The sequence below is a fragment of the Mastigoproctus giganteus genome, chromosome 9 (genome assembly GCF_048544385.1).
Source record: "Mastigoproctus giganteus isolate SK-2022 chromosome 9, ASM4854438v1, whole genome shotgun sequence".
NCBI classification, from domain to species: Eukaryota; Metazoa; Arthropoda; class Arachnida; order Uropygi; family Thelyphonidae; genus Mastigoproctus; species Mastigoproctus giganteus.
This window is the reverse complement of record NC_143583.1, coordinates 178,450,499-178,476,554: the sequence shown is the minus strand read 5'-3', so window position 1 is coordinate 178,476,554 and position 26,056 is coordinate 178,450,499. Positions and strand designations below refer to the sequence as shown.

Genomic DNA, 26,056 nt, shown 5'->3' with positions numbered 1-26,056 from the left:
CACCTCCTTATCCCCTAGAAAAATTCCTGTTTATCATTGACAAGACACCATGAGCTACTCTTGTAGCCTGTCTGCACTGCTCAGAGAACTTCATATCTGCCTGTACAATTACCCCCAGGTCCTTTTCATTCTCTACCACTGTCAGTGCAGTACCACAGAGTTGATACGTTGCTCTGGGGTTGCTGTTTCCCCATATGTAGTACTTTACATTTGTCAATGTTAAACTTCATTTGCCACCTCTCAGCCCATCTGCTCAACCTTTCCAGATCCTGTTCCAGCAGCATAGTGTCAGTAGTGTCCTTAACAACCCTGCCAACCTTTGTATCGTCTGCATACTTGGACATTAAACTTGATATACTATCATCAAGCAGAAATAGATGTGCATGCTCATATATTTGTGCACTTAACAGTCTTTTAAACTGGAAAATGGAGGAAAATGAAATTGGTGTTTCTATTTTATGTTCTAAAATTTTTTTTTTTTGCCGCAGAATTAATAAAGCTGTTTTGAAAATAAAAGGCTTAAAATAAAACACAGCCTGTTTTAATTTTTTTAAAAATTTTTTTATTAAAACTTGTGTAGTCTGTGGTCTTGAGCTTGTAGATTTCAATACTTTATCAAAAGAATTTTGAGCTCTTAGAAATGGATAAGTTTTTTGAAAAATGTATCCTTTTTTTTTTACTTAAAATAATAAATTGTTCAATAAATAGCTTTAATAGTCCTAGTCACATTTGTTAGTTAATTTTCAAATTTAGCTTTATAGAGTTTTGTAAGTTGCCTCAATATTTGTAGATTCTTTGTACTGGTGATTTGGTGTGAATATCCTATCTCATAACTGGTAACTTGTAGAGTAATGCATGGTACTGGAATTGTAATGTTTTAATTGTGGTAAATAAGTAGCTGGAGAGTTCAAATCACATAGGTTGGCATATATTTCTTTTTTGTTTTTTGCTAAGATTTTAATTAATATATAATTTTATTATCTATTATAACTAATTTATAACTTTATATATGTAACGGTATAGTATATATGGGGGGGGGGGATGAAATTTTTTTAGCCTAAAACAGATTGCAAAGATTTTTGTGATCCGTAGAATCTGTGCTATCATTCTTCTTCTTGTGCATTCACAGCAAATTCCAGGCTTGTAACTTATGTTCTTCTCCTTTACAGAGGGCTTTGAAGTGTAGAAGATGAACGAAGACAGTGACTTTTGAAAGAATCAAGCATCGTGCAGTTAATGAATACCTCCATTTAAACGGAATGTCTCCGAAACAAATTCACAAAGACATTCAGCAAACATTAGAGGAATCTTGTCCTTTATATGCCATGGTCAAAAACTCTGTTGTAGGATTTAAGCATGGACAAAACAGTGTTGAAAACTACAAGTGTGAATAGCATTCATGAGCTGATCATGCAAGACCAAAAATATCATTGAAGCATATTGAGACAACATTCAACATTTCCCAAGAACAAGTTAGTGATAATGTGGTGATTGTATTAGGAATGAAGTTTTTTTTTTTTTCAAGGTGGGTCCCTCAAGCACTGAATGTAGATCAGAAGTGAGAAAGAGTGAGGTGTTGTCATGAGACTGTGCAGCATTCTGAAGCTAATGAAGCTGTTTTCGAGTGGTATGTCACTGCGGATGAAACATGAGTGCACCACTTCAACTCTGAAACAAAACAACTGAAACAATGGTTGTTATTTGTTGTTATTTGGTTTTTAGGAGCATTAGCAACTAAGGCCATATTGCTCCAGGAATGTGATTGTCATTCCCTGACCTTTCCGCATCCTCCGTATTTGGTGGTGATGGGCTCGAACCCCGGTCTAATCAAGAAGCGTGGGCTACGCACTGCTGCTCCTTCCCACCTGGCTACGGAGGCACCACTGAAACAATGGAAGTGTCCCTCTTCTCCCCCTCCTAAAGATTTATGAGTTGGCTGGGAAAGCCATGGCATTCATCTTCTGGATCATGAAGACAAATAATGAAGATCATGAAGATGAATAAAGGATAGAAATTTCACAATGACAGTGCTGCGATAGATGCAGTCAACAACTAGTTTGAGTGAAAATCTGAATTTTATTTGAGGGGATTATGAAGCAGGAGTGATTATGGTTGATTTTCTGGAAAGCGGTACCAACTATCAGTGTCAAATGTTATTTTAACCTACTGAGATATTTCCAAAAGAAATTGAAGCTCAAGAGGTGCAGGAAAATGGCCAAAAGAGTCATTCTGCATGAAGACAGTTATTTTGTTATTTTTTTTTTTTTTAGGAGCATTAGCAACTAAGGCCATATTGCTCGGGGATACGCGGTGGTCATTCCCTGACCATGCCACATCCTCCGTATTTGGTGGTGACGGGCTCATGAAGACAGTGAACTAGTGCACATGGAATTTGTGACTCAGGCAACACCATATAGTCTGTGGGCTCAAGCTATTACAGATCCACCCTACTCACCAGATTTGGTTCCAGACTATTTTCTATTTCCAAATCTAAAAAAAAAAAAAAAAAAAGATACAGAAGGAGAGAAATTTGACAATGACAGTGCTGTGACAGATGCAGTCAACAACCAGTTTGAGTCAAAATCAGAATTTTATTTGAAGGAGTTATGAAAGCTTGGAGCATTAAAAAATAAATGAGTTTTCACAACTTTCCAGCATTCTTTCTATGAGAGGATAGAAACTTTTAAACTGTTCCTCGTATACATAATAACATAAGCTTGCTAGTGTAATATGTATTACTGCTATATAACCCATGAATAGAGCAGTGTTATTATTGCAGTTAGTTATCTATTAGTTTAGTGTAGTATTCTAAAATTAAATTGAATTTAAACAGAAATCATGCCTCTGACTAGAGTAGCAAAGCAAAGGGTTCAAAATAGCAGATGTGCTGTAGCTCAGGATAGAACTGAATAAGGCAGTTCTGCTATGAATCATGGCCTTACAAAATGTGTTACCTGTTTGATGTTTGCATGCTATCTGGAATGGGACATAATACAGCCAAGGGTGTGTGTGTGTTCAGTGCAAAGAGTGTGAGGAAATTAAGTGCAAACTCAGCATTCTCATGGATGTTTACGAGAGCATGAAGAACAGGGTTGATACCTTCGAAGGAATTAAACTGAGGGCTCATTAAGCTCTCAGCTATCTACCTCAATCCTAGAGCTTACACTTGTGCATCATGCAACACAGTAGCAACCTACAAAGTGGAACATGCTTGTCCCACAGGACAAGGAGGTTTTCATTGCTGCTGACTCATTAGTCAGGGAAATAAGAAGTATACTGTGCAAAAAGGATAGGTATAGGACCAGGTTATGTCAGCCAGGGGCAAAAGTTGATGACGCTGTAGTGCAGATGCCATCTTTTAAGGCATGAAAGATGATACTGTTGTAGACGATGGCACTAAAGATATTAAGAGTATGAGATATAAGGACTTATTTAACAAGTACCCGGCAATGTTGATAGATAGTTACAATTTAGGATTAAATTTGAAAGGGTCTGCACTTCTGCTCAGAAACGATAGGTGTGATGAGCCTTATCGATCAATTCAACCTGAGAAAGATTGTGCAAGGCTCAAGAGGTAGAATTTTCTCGGCATAGTCAGAGCTTGTTAACAGGAGAGACTGCTTCTACAGGGATGGGATACACTTCAATGGAAGAGGCACAAGAATATTTGCTGATACTATCAAGGCAGTGTTAGCAAAGGTTGAAAAACTGCTAGCTTGGAGAGATACACAGACTAATACATTAACAACAGGTACTGCAAGCAGAGGTAAAACTGATTCTTGAACTCCTTCTATTGGAACATGCAGCACCATGGCAACCAAGGTGGGAATTTCAAGGCCTGGGTGGATCCTAATGGAATAAGCAAATATATGGGCTGTATTCGAGTTTACTAAGAACAAAAATATGTGCACATATATCTATATGCATACTTATGCTAGAAGCATAAATAATAAACTGATGAATTTGAAGTAAAGTCATCAAATGCAGACATTTAGGGATACTGGAAATGTAGGGTCATTCAGACACAGGCGATGCAACGATACGGTCAGACATGAAATTCTCTGAGCATTGTAAACAGGTTGCAAGGAAAGCCCATGGTGTCCTATCGATGATCTATCGAACTTTTGCAAGTAGAGATAGGGACGTGATAATCCCATTATATAAGGTTTATGTTAGACCACACTTGGAATACTGTGTTCAAGTATGGAGACCGCACCTAAAGAAAGACATCGAGCTTCTTGAAAGGGTGCAAAGAAGGGTAACTCGCCTGGTGAGATCGGCAAAAGGGCGTCCTTATGAAGAAAGACTTCGAATATGTGGGTTGCAGAGTTTGGAAACTAGACACCTTAGAGGAGATTTGATTGAGGTGTTTAAGGCTCTGAGAGGCATCAGTTGCTTGCTTGCTTGGTTTTTAGGAGCATTAGCAACTAAGGCCATATTGCTCCAGGATATGCGGGGGTCATTCCCTGACCTTTCCGCATCCTCCGTATTTGGTGGTGACGGGCTCAAACTCCGGTCTAATCAAGAAGCGGGTGCTACGCACTGCTGCTCCTTCCCACCTGGCTACGGAGGCGCCTGAGGCATCAGTAAAATGAATGAGGACAAAATTTTCAAGATTATAAATGATGCTAGAACTAGGGGACATAAATTCAAGTTACGGGGGGAAATGTTTAGATTGGACTGCAGGAAGTTTTATTTTAGCCAGCGAGTTATAAATTACTGGAATAAGTTGCCTTCATGGGTGGTAGAGGCCGACAGTTTGGGGAAATTCAAAGGTCATCTGGATAGTACTTTCGGGTAAGGGAAGCGCATAGGGTGATAGGATTAATTTCCTTTTTATTTATTTTTTATTTCATTTTATTATTTTTATTTATTTATTAATTATTGTTTTTATCATTGTTTTGTTCGGATTTTTTTTTTTTTTTTTTTTTTTTTGGCTGGTGCAGCATAAGCCATAGGCTTTCTTGCACCATACGGCCATTACTAATACTAATACTAATGTGAATATGAGAAGTACGTCTACAGAAAGAACAGACAGGATGAGGGGGAGGAAGTGTATTCTCAGTAAAAAAACATTAAATCTAAGGCGGGGCATCCAGCTGACACTGGTAGCCAGTGCAATGTTGAGTCAATTTGGTGCGACATAAACATTGGGAAAACGAAAATGAGAATAGGAGTGCATTACAAGCCCAATGATTAATGAGTATAACCAACAACTATAAAAAGAAAGAGTGGATAAGTAAATCATAATGTCTTATAATGTAGGATTTTAACCTTCCAGATATTGACTGGAACTTGTGGGGTGGTCACTTATATATTAGCAAGACTTTTGTGAATTGACCACAGTGGTCTCAGACAGTTGGTAAATTCTATACAGAATGAATCAGGTGATACTGAAGCCTATGGTAGAATACTCTGCAATCAAGGCACTAAAGAGGTTAGGCAGGCTACGGTAGATCATGAGAAGTCTTTGGAAAAGGAAGGGAAAAAAAAAAAAAAAAAAAAAACAAAAAAAAAAAAAACAACACAACCAAGTCTTCTTTATTTATGTAAATACTAGAAGGAAGGGGATGGATCAGATTAGTCCACTTGATATGAATGGTTTAAATGTTGATGATCCTGCTCAGGTTGCTAACATATCTAACATATTTCTCCTGTATGAATGTAGATATTTCATATCTACATTCATACAGGAGAAATTCTTTAAGAAAGAATTTCTCTTCCTTTTCCTTAAATTCTTTAAGGTAGGGATGCCAGAAGTTTATCAAACTCTAATAGGGAGCTAAATGATTTTATGATAACTGAGAGGAAAGCAGAAGAGAAATTATTGACGCTAAACATAAAAAGCACCTGGGGTTGATGGGATCTGCCCAATCATATTAAGGGAGGCAGCAAAGGTGACAAGCAAATTCTTAGTCATAATCACGAGAGCATTTTTGTAGCTTATCACGTTCAGCACCACTTAAACGTGAGAGAAACTGTTCAATGACATAATTTTTAGAACGTTAAAAAATATCAATATTCCAACATTCCCGACATTCCAACATTCATACAATGGTTAAAACTTAAAAATTTTAAATTCATTGCTAAAAATGAACACTTACTTTTGAACTGAGCTGTAAATCAGAACAAATTTTAATTTTATTGTTTATTGATGTACATAAACTAACATCAACACGAGCAAAGAAAGAACAGAACGGTGCCAAGTACATAAACTAAAGCCAAGAATTACTGTAAAGCATTCAATCAGTGTGTCATTACTGAGTAGTAGTTAATTTCATGTGCTTTTATGTTTATGGCACATTTTGTTTTTAGATTCAGCACAGGTTGACCACTTAAGAGTGACCACTTTATCAACATACACAGTTCTTGGGTGCATTTTGAACTCAGATATTCGTTGCAGCATATCTCTCCTAGTGCCATTTTATGTTTATATGCATAAAGGCAGAGAACATGATCATTTCTCTTTCAGGGAAAATTAATGGAGTTGCTAGTTAAAGAAGTAATGCAGGACACGGGTTCTGTTATACTTCAGCCACAGCATGGAACTGGATGCAAAAAAATAAAATAAAATTATTTTGATATCACGCACTTGATACTGTTGCACATAAAAGACTGCTGTACAAATTGGAGCAGTGTGGCATTAAGGGAAATTTGATGCTATAGATAAAGGGAGGGTTGTGTAGGAGAAGACAAAGTGGTAACCAATGGATACAACTTTTTGTGGATTAAAGTCATTAGTGGAGCCCCACAAGGTTTGGTGCTGGGCCCATTGTTTTTTCTGTATTTATTAATGATACTGAGGTTGGTAGGGTATTAATGACAGCAATCAAGGCATGCTAATGTAACAAGATCTAGAAAAATTAGGCAGAAGGCTGATAAAAATGGCAATTAGTTTAAAATTGACAAATGCAAGGTAATGCATATGGGAAATAGTAATCCCAGATTTTTTGCTGATGCTGTATAAGCTTGCTTTCTTGCATTATTTGCTGCTACTAATAATAACACTAAAAAATAACAAGGCCTGACGTAGCCCAAGTAATCAATGTAGGCGAGTTGTAGCACAGGTGTCCGAGTTGGCTGTATAGTTTTAGTCATGCACATGACTACTAAATACAGCATGATGAGAGCATTCCTGTTAAACTGATAACTGTACACAATTCTGACCTATGCAGTCAAGCTAGAGCATATATAAAAAAACTTGCTTTTTTTTTTCCAGATAATGTAGCAATATTAAATAAGGCATTGCTGTTCTTTTTATATATAAGCTTTACTGCAGAAATATCTCATAAGGAGAAGTAAATAAATAACTAAACTGCTTAAAACTTACTGTTACAATTTAATAAACATTTTCCCAGTAAAATAGCAGTGCTTATGCAAGAATGACATTCTTATACATTCATCATTATTCAAATTATCATTAAAACTTTCAATACCAACTTTTACTGTTACCCACACTTCATTTCAAAAGCTACACTTGCCAAGGAAACTAATGAATTCAACTGGAAATGATTGAATATAATTGTAATTTTCATTTATTGCAAGTTTTGTTTTAATATACCTTAGAATTCCATTTTGTATCACCAACAGGAGCCACATCAGCTAAAGAGCATAAGATAGCTTGTTTACCAAGTTTAAAAAACTTATCTAATAATTTCCGCAGACACCAGTAAGGAAGAACTTCTTTGTTGCCAAAATCTACATATTGGACCTCCACCATTGAATCACCTGGCAATCCAATTACTTCTGCTCTGTACCACTGCTTATCAAGGGAGTATTGGGCAACACATATCATACCTGAAAAGTAGAGGACAGTTATGCACACAGAAACACACGAGACAATTTACAAGCTTTAAACCACTGTAGTGTAACCCCATACATCCCATTTGTAGGGATACTAAAAAAAAAAAAAAAAAAAAACTGTATTTGTATCCAGGTGTTTTGTATAACATTCATATCCAATGTAAGTGTTATATATGAACTTAAAATTGAAATATCTAGACAGAACCATAATGCATCATAGTGCTGAGAAAGCAACCAAAGCTGAAGTTGTGTGGAATTAATGCCAAAAGAGCTCAGACCAAAGGGCACCACTACAGTTGTGTTTGTGGGGAAGTGAGGCAGATCAAGAAACCCAACACCTCCTCCACCTGAGAAGACTGGTTAGCATAGCCCATTCAGAAAGGCCTCAGTAGTTCTCCATATTACAAATGAAACATGAATCCTAACCTTTCTAAATGAATGGCAAATATATCACAAGTGGAATTTTGTAGATTAGTTTTGGAATTTCCTGATGCAAGGGCAACTAAGGCTCAATTAGTTTAAATTAAATTAAATTACTTAATATTCATATAACTAACTGATTTATAGATGAATCAATCAAACTGTACCCTCACCCCTCAAATACATTGATGATGCTGGGATAAAAGATATCTAAATATTGCAAGTCAAGTAGTTTTTTTGAATGCACTGCAAGAGGATCTTCACCTGACAAGAAGTGAAAGTGGGCGAGATGTATATAACTCCTTGTCACTTCAGCCAGAAATTGGAATGTCTGAGTGCTAAGGCACAGGTAGGCCCAACCACAACAGAACCTCCAAATTGTTTGTTAGAATTTTTCCACCACATTAGCAACCATGGCTATAGTGCAACATTCTTATGGGGGGGCTACAATGAGTTTTACCCAAGGATTTTTGTGATGACCCCCCCTGCAATGTTTGAACTGTCACCTAGGATTGATGCTCAGCTGGATAATGAACCATTTGTTGTTCTTGTGCATAACCAGGGCAGTCCACTAGGATGTGCAGAACCTGCAGTAGATATATCAATTTTGGAATCATTTGTTTATAATTAAAGACAGTGCAAATTTCATGAATGAGGTGCATGGTAACTGCTGATTATTATGGTTTGTCAGCAAGTATTTTCCTAATCAGAGAAAATAGTAATCTCAAACTGGTTGTGCATAGACCACAGAGGTTCCATAGCTGCTACATCCAAAATGGCATTTCTAAGTTTTTATTCCAATTTCACATTAGTGAGGTCTGTTCTCATTAGTTTATTCCTATAGTTATTTATTAAAAAGAGGGTTAAAGATGAAACAAGATGAAAGGGCAGACTCCAGAATTTGGCCGCATATGTAATTAAAAGCATCTTTCTTCCAAGAGACAATGGAGGTTGTTGTTTGTTTTGTTATTTGGTTTTTAGCAGCATTAGCAACTAAGGCCATATTGCTCTGGAGATATGCGTTGGTCATTCCCTGACCTTTCCGCATCCTCTGTATTTGGCGGGCACAGGCTCGAACTCCGGTCTAATCAAGAAGCGCGTGCTACGCACTGCTGCTCCTTCCCACCTGGCTACAGAGGCGCCCGACAATGGAGGTCCCATGTGCATTTATGTAAAAACTCTAGAATACAGGATATTCAGAAAGAATCTAAAGTTATTTTAAGATCATTATATTGGGCTGTAATGACCCACTGCAAAGGGTTCTGGTGCACAGTAATCCAGGAGGGATCAGATTATGGCTTAGTAGAGATGTATTAAAATATGTTGACGAGCACCCATGTCATTGCAGAGTATCTAGTGGAAACTTACCCCCCTTTTCTCATATTGTGTAGTTTGCAAAGTATAAGTTATTATTCAATATTAAGATCAGAAATTAGGTGTCAATGGTATAACAGGAGCAAAAAATAATTCTAACATCACATACTTAGACTGTATGTGATGGATTAATTGGAGCACTGTGGCATTGGGGAAAGTTACTGCTATGGACAAAGGAATAATTTAAGAAGAGAGGGTGGTTATAAATGGGCACTACTCTTCTTATATTAATGTTTCCAGTGGATTCCTTCACTGCTGGACACCCCCCCTTACTGTTTTCAATATTTATTAACAATACTGATGAAGGCATATCAAGCTTAATGTCTAAATTTGCAGATGATACAAAGGTCAGCTGGGTGGTTAATGACAGGAATCAAGGTAAACTACCACAACAACTAGAAAAATTGAACATATGGGCTGAGCAGTTCAACTGAAGTTTAACAATGATAAATGCAAAACACTGAATATGTGCAGCAGTAATCCCAGAATACCATACCAGTTGGGTGGTAGCACTCTCAATTATTTATTTTGTTATTTTTTTTTTTAGGAGCATTATCAACTAAGGCCATATTGCTCCGGGATATGCGGTGGTCATTCCCTGACCTTTCTGCATCCTCTGTATTTGGTGGTGACAGGCTCGAACCCCGGTCTAATCAAGAAGCATGTGGGTAGCACTCTCAAGGTGGAGGCAAAAGAGACTTGGGATAATTGTACAGTGCAGACAGGCTGCTCATGGTGGTTCTGCCAATGATGAACAGGAATTTTTCTTGCAGAGAAATATGTGATTATCCCATTGCATAAGAGAGTAGTCAGGCTGCATCTTGAGTACTGGAAGCCTCATTTTAAGAAGGATGTGATTCTGTTGGAATGGGTGCGGAGAAGAGTAATGAGATAAGTTGGAAGGAACAGAAGGATACTTTTACCAAGAAAGACTTTAGTTTTGCAAATTGCAGCATCTGGAAACTAGACACCTGCAAGAATGCCTGAGCGAAGTATATAATGCTTTAAGTGGATTGTGTAAACTAAATGCTGATGGCATCCTAATGCATTGGACCAAACTTCTATCTGCTTGTGGAAGTGGGCAGTTTGAACAAATCCAAGGAAGAATTAGACAAATTATTAGTCGGAATGAAAAGATGTGATGGCATAGGGTTTTTTTTTTATAACCTTGTTTTATTGCACCATTTGCCATTAGTAATATCAACAGTAATGCTAATAATAACATTTGCTTTTTTATTTTTTTCATAACTGAACAATTATGGCAAACTATTTTCATGTGCATACCACAACCATATTTGTTAATCAAAATAAGAATCAATATTTTTTGCAAAAAGAAACAGAGGAAACGCTATGGTACAACTATATTACAAGACAGAGGAGGAGTCAAATAAGCCAAAAGGATAGATATTTTGTGTAAACCCAGAGAGAGGGCAATGACATATATGTTAGCTTTCAGTCATTAACCAGTAGTGTTTCATTTATAATGAACAAAGCACAGAATTTTTATCTTTTGGATTACTTAAAAGGAGTGGGACTTTTGGACTAGTTAACAACCATTTAAGTTATAAAGTTCAATTTCAATTTATAGAAGTCAGCAGTTATCATTGTTGATATTATAAACCATTTTTTTTAAGCCATTATATGCTATAATATGGCACAATTTAGGTGGATAAATATTTTCGGTGCAGGTGCGATTTTGTGCAAGATCAAATGGACTACGCAGTTGCATTCAGGTGTGTTTGTGCCAATCAATGATGTAACAGTCATTAGGCACATCAGTAGCTATTTCATGCCTAAAAATTTAACTCTATCAAAATAAAGCATATTATTAAAGCTTTGATAAACTAGTAATTGCAAGCCTATTCTTATCTGACAAGATTATAACTTTAATAACAAGTAGAGAACCACACAACTCAATAAGGGATAAGAAAGGAATCAATCCCCTTCGATCATCTCCCCAAGAACACAGAGAAAAATGGCTAACAAACTGCCAAACAAATTGCAGTTTTCTTCAAACATATCATTCACTACACAAAGAAGTGCTGGATTTTCAAATAGATGGTCCAATCTTGATGGCTCAAGCGAAAAAAATCTGAAAGTGAAACCTTTAAAACAAAGATCAATTAGTATTGTTTTTAATTATGAAGAAATAAATTGTGCTTAATATTAAGTGTATGGTTATAAAATTAAGGACAAATAAATTGTGTTTAATATTGTTTATTGTAGTTTATACAAGCACATCAATACAAATAATATGTAGGTATATACTTAAATTATATTTTACTCTCTAATATTTCTTTTGTTTTTTGAATTTATCTTTTTAACAAGTTATTGGGAATAAAAAAAAAAAAAAAAAAAAAAATAGGAGGTAGATTTAACTCATCACCGATATAGTGAGTAACAGTTATAATGAGGAAATTTTTGTTGGTCCCTTAATGCTCATTATAACAAATTCGACTGTACAGGCAGTTCCCGCTTTACGAGTTTTTTCCCACCAAGTATCAACTGTTATAATCAAAAATATGAAGATTAATTGCAAAAAATGAATGTTAAACATTCATAAATCCTACATTTCAAACCACACGCATAACTATACAATATAGTGCACCCCACTTTACAATATTAATCCATTCCAGAGAGACCATCATATCATGAACCCAATTAACACATTGTTCTTTAATTATTCATTCCAAGACCTTGAAAGTTAAAATTTTTGCTATATAATAAGCTATTTATCTCTCTAAAAGGTCATTTTATAATGCAATTCGTATTAGTTACCAATTCAAATCATTAAACGCACTACATTTTCACCGTTTTCATATGTTCTGTTATAAGAACCAATTTTGAACAGTTTTGTGATATTTTTCTGAAGCTCATTTCTGGAAGTCAAAACCATAAAATAATAAAATCGATTTGCACTTTTCGGTTTATTGTGCTTCTCTGTTAGTGCAAGCAATTATAGATGGGCAGTAAACTCTGTTACTGCTACTGCAAAATATCGATAGCTGGAATTGTGTGGGTTTTTACGTTATTAGGGCGAAATGTGTTTCCCCTTCACTGCAACCCTCAATCATATAAAAAACATAAATAAATTTTTAGAATCTTCTCTTCATTGTTTTTTTTTTTTAAAGCTTCATAAAATTGTTACTCCCCGCGAATTGTGTTAGTTGCAATCTTGCTCGTGCATACCTTGTTGGTTAGTTGAATTTGTGCATGCCGTTAAAAAATGCTTATGCATGCTATCATGCTATCACAAATCCCTCTTGAAGAATTTCTGAAGAAGACCACTCCTTGGGCAACAAACCAATGAGTGCCAACCCAACAATGAGTGATCAATGAGTGCATTTAGTAATTGATGAAGAATAAACATTCTTTATATGTCTATTGAATGTACGGAGCCATGCTTACACCTCCGCAAAACAGGAAACTAATGAGCCTGTATACCCTTCCAAAGCCATATTTATAGAAATGGTTGATGCAATACCTTGCAATTACTGTCCGATGCAACAGAAGTGTTATCTGTCCGATGCAATAGAAGTGTTACGCAATACTTTTGCTCTGCGACAAATAAAGACTGCAATCAAACAATATCTTATATGCTTCACTACAGATTTTTCTTTTTTTTAAGGTGATACAGGTTTTTTGTCTGCCACTGTAGATTTAAATAAATAAATAATAAATAAATAAAAAAAACCCTGACATTCTCACATGATGAAATAAGTGTCCATTGGATAGATCTCACATTTTCAAGCACCACTTGTTTTTGCCAATTTGGAGTGCACACAACAGTAATTTGATTTCAGTTTTTATTTAGTAATCTGTATTGTATCCTTTATATTAATCAGAATTTTACCATTCTTCTTGAAAGTAAAACTATAAAAAAATTTGAAAGAATATTTGGACCACTTAAAGTTAATGTGAAGTATATCTATGAAAAAAAGAACAACAGCCTGATCTAGAATGCATTAATTGTGTAACTAAAGCGATGGAATAACAATAAATAATAAAAATTCAAATACTTACCAACTGTAGGAGCATAAATGGAATGAAGGTTTTCTGTATCATTATTGTATGTCTGTTGCATTTCAAATATGAGATTACTCAAATAACGTGCAGTGCCTCCCAGCTGAAATGTAAACAAAGGCAGATGAATTTATAAAATTATACAGTTCAAATGTTGATAAAAAAAAAAACAGTAAAGAATAGAATTGTTTAATTATTTTATTTGACAATTTGTATTAATTATTACTTTTCATAATAAACATTTTTCATTATGTTCTCTAAATGCATTCAGCTCTGTTCGAAAAAATTCTATGCAGAAGAGTCAAGAGAAATAATGGAAATTGGTTCCTGACCACAGGAGTGACAAGTTCATTTATCTGCACAAAAAGCATTTACTATTATAATGAAAGGCAATGTAGAACCATCTGTAATACATTGGGGCCCTTCAGACAGGATTGCAGTATCTATTTAGGATGACAGCCACACCATTTTGTTATATCAACAAAATATGTGAAACAAATATTCCACATATGCAGCCTACAATGTTTCAACAGTTTCCTGTACATATACCCTAGTATTGTAGCCAAAAAATTATTTAAACAAAATGAGTTTTTATGGTTTATTTAATTATACACAAGTAACTGTGCATCTACATTACCTTTACTTTGATTGGAGGAAAAAAAATAAAAAATTGATTTATTCACAATGTTATATTTAGGAATTGTAAATTAATGACTAATTAACAGTATTATTTAACAATTAATTAATAGTTATTAATTAAAAGATGCAAAAGCAAAATATGTTAAAGTAAAATAAAAAACTTACCATGCCGCACGTTGCTGGCTGAACAAAAAAATGACTCAGTTACTTTGTTGAATTAAAATTTTTGGTTCAGACGGCAATGTGCAGCATGGTAAGTCCTTGCTGTGGCTCTAGTTTTTTATTTTATTTTAAAATATTTTGGCATTTCACATCTTTTAATTAATAACTACTAATTCATTGTTAAATAATACTGTTAATTAACCTTTAATTTACAATCCATAAACATAACATAACTCTCTCTCAGGGTAATTCAGATTTTTTTTTTTTTTTTTTTTTTTGGTTGGTGCTGCATAAGCCCCAGGCTTCCTTGCACCATATGGCTAATAATAATAACTAGATCATAGGTATAGCTTAGCTTAATTTTTCAGCACTCACCTCATAGTAATCCGCTTAGTGGAAATTTTACGAAATACATAGTGGTTATGAGATTCTAATAACTTACAGGGATTATAAATTTAAAACTAAGTTATGGGCCTTAAAAAGTTTTCTAAGAGAGGAAAGTGCATCTTCCATTCTATGGTTGTCTAATTAAAATAAATTAAATGAAGAAAGATAATAGCTAATAGCCACACGCGAGCAACTTTCGAAATCGTCTTCAGTTAGCTATAGTGGGGAGGGAACAGCGCCCAAGTGTGTTTTATACGGGTTGAGTTCCGAAATGCATTTTAGTGCGTGTGGAAACTTAATGCGTGCTAAATTCCAAATAGGGGAGAAGTTGGCGGGGATCTTTTTGTTTAATACGTTAAGTGATGTGTGGAGCTTAAACCACTCAATGATGAGGGCTTTGTTTTGAAGGATTTTATAGCTGGAATTTAATTTAACTGCTGTAATGGCTGAATCAATGAGTGGGTTATGATTATAAGATTGGACGTGTTGTGTTAGTTCTGTACTTGCTAAATTAGATTTGAAGCTATTAAAGTGGTAGTATGCACTCGTGTTTGAAATTTTTGATGTCCCAAATTTTGCTGTTGTACTGCCTATGTAACATGCTTGGCAATCTGATTGGCATCTAATCAAATATATAATGTTGTTATGATCTTGTGTCCCATACTCGTGTGTTGTCTTGTATGAATTGAATTTGGAACTTAATTTGTTATAAGATGCGAATATTAATTTGATATCTGTATTCTTAAAAAAAAAAATCTGTTGAAGTCTTCTAGCATAGTGTTGATGGTATGGGAGGGCGATAATGGGTTTATGTATCTTGTTCTTATTCACGTGGTTATTAATTTTGCTTGGGTTATTAGTGTTATTTTGGACTTTGGTGATGGTTTCTTTTATTAGTTGTAATGGGTATTTTCTGTCGATGAATTTTTTGGTGGGTGAGGTATTGCAATTCTACAGATAGGTCTGTTTGTGCGTGACTATATTTTATAGTGTTGTATATCTGATTGTATAGAACTGCTTTTTTGATGTATAGAGGGTGGTGTGAGTGGTAGTGTAAGAATTTACCTGTATGTGAGTTCTTTCTGTATATTTTGGTGCCTAAAGATGTACCTATTTTGTATATAGTGAGGTTTAGAAAATTGATTTTATTATCGATTTCTATTTCGAGGGTAAATTTGAGTCTTTCATGTGTTTTATTAAATGTGTTCAGTAAAGTATTGGTGGTGGTTCTGTTGCCTATTAAGAGGACGTCATCTGCGTATCTCATATATAGTTTAATCCCTGGGGGAAAGGGTTGGAGTATTTTTTCTTCAACAGAAGCGAGGTAGATTTCGAATAAAGGGGCAGAGATATTGAGGCCCATGGGAAGGCCAAAAATTTGTTCGTAGATGTTATTTTGGAATTTAAATTGTTTGGCATCAAGTAACAGTGACGTAAGTTCTAAAATGTCATTAATGTTTAAGTCTGTATGTTTTGTGAAAGTGTTGTCTTTAATTAATAGTTCTTTAAGAGCCAGTAGCATGGTTTCAATGTGTATGTTTGTATATAGGGAGACGACATCGAAGGATGTGAGAATATCGTTTTCAGATATGGTCATGGAAGTTATACGTTCGTGTGCCTGTTTAGTGTATTGTAGACCCTGAAATGAGAAAATCTCATTAAAAGTGAAATAATTTTGATGAGGAATATGGATAGGTTAGCATAGGCGGACTGTTTATAAGAAACAATGAGCCTTAAAGGATAATCTTGTTTATGGAGTTTGACTATTCCAAAAATGTGTGGCAGAATGTTACTGCCTATGCCTATTTGCTGGAGGGTGTGTAAATTAATTTGTTTGTTGGCTCTGAGTCTTCTTAGAATCCCATCAAGTTTATTTTTAAGTTTGTTAATGTTAAACATGTTGCAAGCTCTGTATGTCGTTGAATCTGACAGGATGTGTAACATTTTCTTTGTATATGTATTTTTGTCCATGATTGCGATGGTATCGCCTTTGTCTGCCTTTTGTATTATAATGTTCAGAGTTTTCATAAAGTCTCGTATGTGGGTTAATTGTTGTTGGTGAATATTAGGTTTACTAGTTAATTGGGAGTTAAAAACAGCATTGGTTTCATGTATGATTCGATATTTATCTGGGTGGTTATCAAGTTTAGTTTGTATTTCAATCATGGCATCTTTAACTGGGTAGTGGTTTCTGTTAATGGCGAAAATGTTTGTGTAGAGATGTTAACAACCAAGTTGTTGGGGGTTTTTTTGTGTCTCCTGGTGAGTGTATCCCATTTCTTGGAGTGCTTTTGTGTAATCTGATTTAAAGTTGCCTGAATTTGTGTGTTGTTCTGCTGTACGTAATTGTACCAAGTCGTGGGGGTTAGTTCTCTTTTAAGCTTGAATTTGAGGGTATGTATTTGATCTAAAAGGAGATATTTTTCTCTGTATCTTATCCTCACGTGCTCTTCCCTCCCCACTATAGCTAACTGAAGACGATTTCAAAAGTCGCTCATGCGCGGCTATTAGCTTTTATCTTTCTTCATTTAATTTATTTTAATTAGACAACTATAGAATGGAAGGTGCACTTTCCTTTCTTAGAAAATTTTTTAAAGCCCACAACTTAGTTTTTAAATTTATAATCCCCGTAAGTTATTAGAATCTCATAACCACTATGTATGTGGTAAAACTTTCCACCAACTAAGTGGATTACTATGAGGTGAGTGCTGAAAAATTAAGCTAAGCTATACCTACGATCTTGTCATTACATCACAGCACATAAGAACTCCTTAAAATATCAAGAGTAATAATAATAACATAGATGCCACAGTTACCTGTACATAATTAAATAAACTCACAAAAACTCATTTCGTTGAAATAATTTTTTTGGCTACACCACTACAGTATATGTAGAGGAAACTGTTAAAATGTTATAGGCTGTATATATATGGACTATTTCAAAACATTTTGCTGAAATAGGGAAATGGTGTGGCACCCTGAAGAGATACGATTTCATATATATCAATTACCGTTTCATATATGTCAGTTACCTACAAGTTTAAAATTACAGCAGCATAAGTTTAAGAACATACAGTAACATTAAGTAGAATTTTAATTATAAGATTTTGTTGCATATAGATATATCTACCACGTCCAGGTCTGTTATCAACACAGACTGGAAATTGACCACCCAGTTAACCCAAACACCAACTTTATATTCTTCACTCATATACTGTGTACTTTCCAACAACTAAAATTTTGAACACTCTGGGCTATTAATGTAATACGAGAGCAGGAATGTGTATTTCTATCGCAATAACTTTTCTAATTTCATCTCCTGTTAGTTAAACAGCCAGACAATGACTTATAACTATAATACACAATATGTATAGAATATATTGTGATAAATATTCTTCTATTACTATTATATTACTGTTCTATTAGAATGTGCAGCAGTGTGGAAAGCAAGGTGCTTGAGATTTCCAGGACTGCTGGGAGTCATAATGGAACAATTAAATACATGGGCTGTATTAGGATAACTAAGAATAGAAACAGGTGCATGTATACATGCATGTACACCAATCTAAGGAAGTGCATCCAATTGACATTGATGGACAATGCAATGTTGAGTCAGTCAGCTTACAATGCAATGTTGAGTCAGTGTGATATAAGCACTGGGAAAGGGAAAATGACAGTGTGTTATAGGCCTAATGAATCTGATGAGTATAATGAACAATTGCACAGAGAAATAGAGTGCCAGTAAATCAGAATGTCTTATAATGGGGGATTTTAACTTTCTGGATATTGACTGGAACTTGTGGATTGGTCACTCAGACACTAGTAAGACTTGTGGATTTATTGGATGACTGTTTTCTACAGCAACATGTTCAACAGGCAACCAGGGGGAGTAATACTCTTGATCTGATAATCAGCAGTGATTATTCATGCATTAAGAATTTGCAGATAAAGGAACCACTGGGTGACAGTCATCACAATGTACTGATGTGGGATTTACTTAAAGATGTAACTATCATCAAGGGTAAATGAAGGGCTTTTGTTTTTGTAAAGGTGACTATAGGGGTCTCACACAGTTTTTAAATTCTATACAGTGGGATTAACTGACGATGTTACCAACATTGAATTCTAAATCGGAAGCCATCAGGAATTTAATCTTGGAGATTACTAGGCTTTTCATACCAACTAAGAAGTACTGTTCAAGGTTTGGGCCTAAATGGATGTCAGATGAATTAATGAGGCTAATGGCAGAGAAGAAAAATGTATGTGATGCATATAAATTATCAGGCGACACAAAAGCCTGTGGCACATAAAATAGTCTGTAATCAAGTCACAAAGGAGGTTAGGCAGATTACGAGAAATCTTTGGCAAAGGATGCAAAGAAAAACAGCAAAGCATTCTTTACTCATGTGAACTCTAGAACGAAAGAGATGAATCAGATTGGGTTGACTATTGATGATCATGCTCAGGTAGCTGATAAGCTGAATGAGTATTTTGCTTCTACATTCACACATGAGGAGTTATTCAAGGAGGAGAATGTCAGAAGTTTATCAAACTCTAATAGGGAGCTAAATGATTTTGTAATAACTGAGAGCAAAGTGGAGGAAAAAATTGTTGAATTTAAACATAAGGAAGGTACCTGGGGATGGATGGCATCTATCCAGTTATATTAAAGGAAGCAGCAAAGGAAGTAAGCAAACCCTCAGCCATAATTATGAGAGCTTCCTTGAACTCAGGGGTGGCCCCATGGACTGGAGGCGTGCAAATGTATCACCATTTCACAAAGGGGGTTCAAAAGGTGACACAAGTAACTATAGCCCTACTTAAACTTGTATTCCGGGGAAAATAATGGAGTCACTGGTTAAAGAAGCATTGCAGGATCATTTAGACAAGACTGCAGTAATAGTTAAGACACAACATGGGTTTCTTAAAGAGAGGTCTTGTCTGACCAATTTGATTGAATACTATGATGTAGTCATAAAGGAACTGGATGCAAAAAATAATTTTGATATTATATACTTGGATTTCGGGAAAGCTTTTGATACTTCTACACATGGAAGACTGCTGTACAAATTGGAGCAGTATGGCATTAAGGGTAAGTTGCTACAATAGATAAAGGGATGGTTGAGCGGGAGATGACAGAGAATGGTAATCAATGGACACTGCCCATCGTGGACGAATGTTATTAGTGGAGTTCCCCAGGTTTCGGTGCTGGGCCCATTGTTGTTATTGTGTATTCATCAATGATATTGATGAAGGTATAGGCTTAATGTCCAAGTTTGCAGATGATACAAAGTTGGCAGGGTTGTTAATGACAGTAAAGACAGCATGCTACTCCAACAGGATCTAGGTAAGTTCGGCAAATTGGCAACTGCATATGGGTAGCAACAACACAAGAGAAACAAACCAACAGTGTGGTACTATACTCAGGGAAGTGGAAAGTGAAAAAGACCTTTTGCTAGCAGGGACAGGGAGGTGATTATCCCATTGTACAAGGCAATGGTCAGGTCACACCTTGAGTACTGTGTACAGATCTGGAGGCCTCATTTTAGGAAGGATGTAGAGTTGCTAGAACGAGTACAAAGAAGGGCAACAAGATTGGTGAGGGGAACAAGGAGTTGCTCTTACCAAGAAAGGCTTAAGTTCTGCAAATTGCAGCACCTGCAGAGTAGGCACATATGAGGTGTGTAAGGACTTAAATAGGTTGAGCAAGCTGAATGCTGATGGGATTCTTCCTCTTGCTCAGATTAAGCACACGAGGGGGTGGGGCATAGATTCAAATTGGGGAAAGACAGTTGTAGAATAGATGTGTGGAAATTTGCCTTTAGCCAGCAAGTAGTTGATTGGTGGAACAGACTTCCATCTCTTTTTGTGGAAGTTGATAGCCTAAATAAATTTAAGGGTGAACTGGACAAGCACCTGGAATGAATGGAGGGGGTGAAATGGGAGTTTTTTTTTATTTTTTTTGACTGATGCATCGTATGCCTCTACTAATGCTAAAGAAAATATATATATCTTCTAATAGATATTTTTATTTGAAATTTTGTTACAAGACGACATGCACATCCACAACAGAAAGATGATACAGCAAGAGAGTTTTCAACTTCTAAGAGCAGACTAACAATTTCTAACAGCAGTACAAACTTCCTGTTCTGCCATGTAGCATTTCACATTTGGTTTGCACTTTACTGATTTGCTTAATTATTTCTAGAATTTAATTGATAAATCAAAGAAAACACTTCTTTTCTCCTGCATTTCTTTTGGTATAATGAGAAGACCACAATGGAAAAGTGCATATATCTCTGATGGAACCACTGAATGCATTCCTAAATGGAGGTATCTTTCTCCTCGGGCAATCAGTCAAATTTTGGAGGGATAAATAACTGTGTAGAAATGAGTAAAAAAATAAAAATACTCTTCATTATACACCAAAACAAAAATGAAGAAAAAATATGAAAAGTTCAAAAAGATCTGTCTAAATGACTTTCTCCCCAAAAAGGAAACAGAGTTGAAGTGAAAGGAGCATAATGATATTCAGTCAAAGTGATTGACTGATGGGTACATGGCAAATTTTAAAAATTACATGGGAAATTTTACACTTGGCGTACCAACTGCCAAATCAAGCAGATTAGACTGTCAGCAACTAGCTTTGACTATATTTCTCCTCTGCTTGCCCTCTAATGAATTGTCTTGTTCTTTTTTTCTATAAGTGTGTACCAGTAAAGTGGTTGGCAAAGTACCAAAGTGAATCATCCCAAGAAAGAAAAGATAAAAATGGAATTTTTTTTTTTTTTAAAACCTAAGTGGTAATAAGCTGTTTTGTATAACATGCAATACTCCAATCAATGATACATGGGAAGGAAGTTTCAACAAACAAGATGCTATTAACAGCCAAAAAGAAAAGGTAAAAAGCCAGAAAAACTGTGCTCTGTTTCAAAACAGTAATTCTTAATGAGTGCATCGACAAAGTGAACTGTTACACCTCACTGGAACTTTTTGTGCTGCAAAAATTCCCTTAAGAAAATTATACAATCCAGAAATGAAATTATCTCAAAGGCAACCTGAAAGAGAAGATTGGAATAATTTTATATGCTTCAACCACTAGCAAAATCTATCTTATATTTTAGAAAACCTAAAGTGTCAGATGAGAGACTATTTGACTTAGTGTGCAGGGATCAGCTTAATTTGTGATGAAATAAACATACAAATGATATACATATTAAATATTTTAGTTGTTCCATCACTCGCGCATATCAGTGAACAAATACTTAAGCTGCAAGCTTTACTACTAAGCTATGTAGTGCTTGAAAAAACCGACTATATGAGGAGCATTTGAAAAGTTTGTGGCCTGAGTATGAAGAGTTCATTTGAGGGGGGGTCTGGTAAAATATTACTTTTTAACACAGTCTCCTTTGGAGTCAATAAACTTTTGCTACTGATGTGAAAGGTGTTAATTTCAGCTGCAAAGAAAGTTTTCTCTTGGGCCTCCACGTGTGCATCCATTGCAGCAATGACATTAGTGTCATTGGGAAAATGAATGCCACCAAGGTATTTTTTCAAATCAATCAATAAGTGAAAGTCTGACAGTGTTAGATCTGATGAATATGGTGATTCCAAAGCTACACACATATACAGTGTAGCCATGGTAATGACAGCTTGTGAGCAGGCATGTTGTCCTGGTGCAACAAGATTCCTCTGCTAAGTTTTCCTTAGTATTTATCCTTGATGTTTCAAGCAAATATCTCACAAGGTCTGTGTAATATGCCCCTATGACTGTTTGGCCTTTATGAAGGTAATCATATCACTAGCAACTAGTAATCACTAGCAACACTCCATCAGCATCCCAAAAACTGATGCCATCACCTTGCCAGCAGAAGAAACTGACTTGGCTTTCTTTGGAGGAAAAAAAAAAAAAAGAGGTTTGTTTCCACTGTTTAGACTGTCTCCATTGCCTCTGGTTGAAAGTTATATATCCACATATCATCCATGTTGCAAACATTGCAAATTTGCTGGATCTGCTTGAAAATGATGCAACTGTTCATTTGACTTGATAATTCCTGCATGTTTTTGATGTAGTTGTAGTTGGCTTTTTAGGAGCATCTGCAACTACAGCCGTGTTGCTCTGTGTGTTCTGAGGTCAATTTTCTGTTTGCATGAAAAAACCTGAGTTTTCAGGGAAAAAACCATGCAACCCTCACCTGATACCGACGAACCCAGCCACGTTGCGAAAAAAGCCCACAAAAATCCCACTCATCGATGGCACTCAAACTTGGGTCTTTCCCACCAGCTGTTCTACCCAAGAGGGTGTGTGTTTTTGATCTGTTTGAAACTCATCACGCTGACACCTTTTTCACAGCGAGAACCTCTGTTATCAAGTGCTATGCATATTCAGATGAGATGGCCAAGACAGTGGCAATATAGTGAATGTCACTCATTGATCACTCATCGCCAGATCATGCACATTGTTAATAACTTCTGTAGTGATGGATGGTGCAGGTCTCCCACAAATTGGGCCATCTTCCAAGCTCTTCCTCCCTCATTTAAATTCTGCTGCCCACTTCTTAACTGTGGAATAGGGACATCCCCCCCCCTCCTCAATGTCCTCATGAATTGTCTTTGGCATTAGTCCCAATTTTCTGAATACTGGATGACTTCACACTCATTTTGTACACCTCTCCTCATTCACACAACTTTGTTGACTTCAGGACTGAAATTTAAAAAAAAAAAAAAAAAAAAAAAAAATATTGAAACTACATAAAACTTGGTGGGTTACTATCTGAAGTGTTATACATTAAGTACAGAAAATTTTAACTCCATTACTACCCTTTCATTCTTAGGCTGAAAACTTTACAAACTTACCTTGCACTTATGAAACTCTGCAAGAATTTCAAATTAGTTGCCTAACAGCATTCATAATTGATACTCCAACGTATATGTAAAAAGGATGGGAAAAAAGTCTCGGAGTGTTTCTGAACATAGTAAAAGGTCAGTTGATTGCACAGCTCATCTGCTGAATTCTATGTGATTTATGGCAGAAAAATACTTGGGAGGGTGACCATGTGGGAATACTGAGTGAAGCCAGATTTAAGAGCATCCTTTGACTCAGGGGAGGTCCCCATGGACTGGAGATGTGCTAATGTATCTCCAATTCACAAAGGGTGGGGGGGTGATCAAAGGATGACACAAGTAATTAAAGACCTGTTAGTTTAACTTTTGTTCCAGGGAAAATAATGGAGACACTGGCTAAAAAAGCAGGATCCTCTACACAAGACCGCAGTTATACTTCAGACACAGCATGGGTTTGTTAAGGGGAGGTCTTGTCGGACCAATTTGATTGAATACTATGAAGTGGTCACAAACGAACTGGATGCAAAAAATAATTTTGATATCATATACTTGGATTTTAGGAAAGCTTTAGATACTATCACGCACAGAAGATTACTGTACAAACTGGAGCAGTATGACATTAAAGATCAGTTGCTACAGTGGATAAAAGGATGGTTGACTGGGAGAAGACAGAGTGGTAATCAATGGACACTGCTCTTCATTGACTAATCTTATTAGTGGGGGGTCACGCAGGGTTCATTGTTGGGCCCATTGTTTTTTTCTGTATTTATCAATGTTACTGATGAAGGTATATCAGGCTTAATGTCCAAGTTTGCAGATGATACGAAGGTTGGCAGGGTTGTTAATAACACTAATGACAGTACACTACTGCAACAGGATCTAGAAAAGTTGAGTAATTTGGGCTGAGGGGTGGCAACTGAAGCTTAACATTGATAAATGCAAAGTAGTGCATATAGGTAGCAGTAACCCCAGAGTAACATACCAACTGTGTGGTACTACACTCGGGGAAGTGGAGAATGAAAAAGACCTGGAGGTAATTGTGCAGTCAGATATGAAGTTTTCTGGGCAGTGCAGACAGGCTGCAAGAGTAACTCATGGAATCTTATCAATGATATACAGGAATTTTGCTAGCAGGGATAAGGAAGTGATTAACCCTTGTATAATGCAATGGTCGGGCCACACCTTGAGTACTGCATACAGGCCTGGAGTCCTCATTTTAGGAAGGATGTATAGCTGCTGGAATGAGTACAGAGAAGGGCAATGAGATTGTTGAGTGGAACAAAGGGTTTCTCTTACCAAGAAAGGCTTAAGTTCTGCAAATTGCAGTGTCTGGAGACAAGGCACCTGCGAGGTGATCTGAATGAGGTGTACAAGGCCTTGAATGGTTTGACAAACTCAATGCTGAGGAGATTCTTCTTCCTGCTCAGATTACACACCTGGGGAGTATAAATTCCAAGTGAGGAAAGACATTTGTAGAATAGATATGCGGAAATTTGCCTTTAGCCAGCAGGTTGTTGATTACTAGATCAAGCTTTCATCTGTCATTGTGGAAGTCGAACAAAATAAGTTCGGGGTAGAACTAGGCATACATTTATAGTGAATTTGTGAGTGAAATGGGAAGGTTTTTTTTTTTGGCCGATGTTTTCTTGCATTATATGCCTCAACTAATGCTACATAGGTTCATCATAGTTTATTTACAAAAGATAATGTAAATAGGGAAACAATATACAAATAGGCATAAAATAAAAAAAATTTTAAAGTAAACAAGCAATTCTGGAGTAAAAAATCTGGTATAAAAAAAAGTCTACTGAATGGTCTAGTGTCAAGTCTGTTTTATGCTATTTGGAAATTGTAAGTAGGAGATAAGTTGTAAACATTCATTAAGAATTTTGCTGATATACTGCCGGAACTCAATTTTGGGAGTCCCTCATTTCCTATGGCCATTTGTTGGTCTGTAGAGAGCAAGCGGGATGAAGTGGGGGGAGGGGACACTAGGCACCTGAGAGGTGCCCTAACCATCTCAAATGGCTTTTTTGGAGTCATCACCAAAGGTTCCTATAGGCCTTCTTTTAAAAATGTTGCATTGGTAATATGGTCTCTCCAGGAGTAAACAATAAAGTTTTGAAGCAGGAAGAACTTATCAATATCAAATATATTAGAAGTTTTTTTTTTTAGTAGAAATGTAATAGTAATAATGACATGTGACGCAAGAAAGCAAGCATATCAGCTTATGTAGCATCAGCCAAAAAAAAAAAAAAATTTCACACAACCATTCCCTCTAAATGTTTGTCCAGTTCCTCCTTAAATTTATTTAACCTATCAACTTCCACAACAACAGATGGAAGTTTGTTCCAGCAATTAACCACCCGCTGGCTAAAGGCAAATTTCCGCACATCTATTCTAC

General features: G+C 36.0%; 1 protein-coding gene across 1 annotated transcript in view; it reads right to left on the bottom strand.

Moving 5' to 3' along the window:
* qin (tudor domain-containing protein qin) overlaps nucleotides 1–26,056 on the bottom strand; it is a 571,075-nt gene that overhangs the window by 250,004 nt on the left and 295,015 nt on the right. The window contains exons 22-23 of the mRNA XM_090381133.1: nucleotides 13,621–13,723; nucleotides 7,562–7,797 (exon numbers count right to left, since the gene is read on the bottom strand). Coding sequence (XP_090237259.1) covers nucleotides 7,562–7,797; nucleotides 13,621–13,723 — 339 coding nt within the window. The remainder of the gene's footprint in view (nucleotides 1–7,561; nucleotides 7,798–13,620; nucleotides 13,724–26,056) is intronic.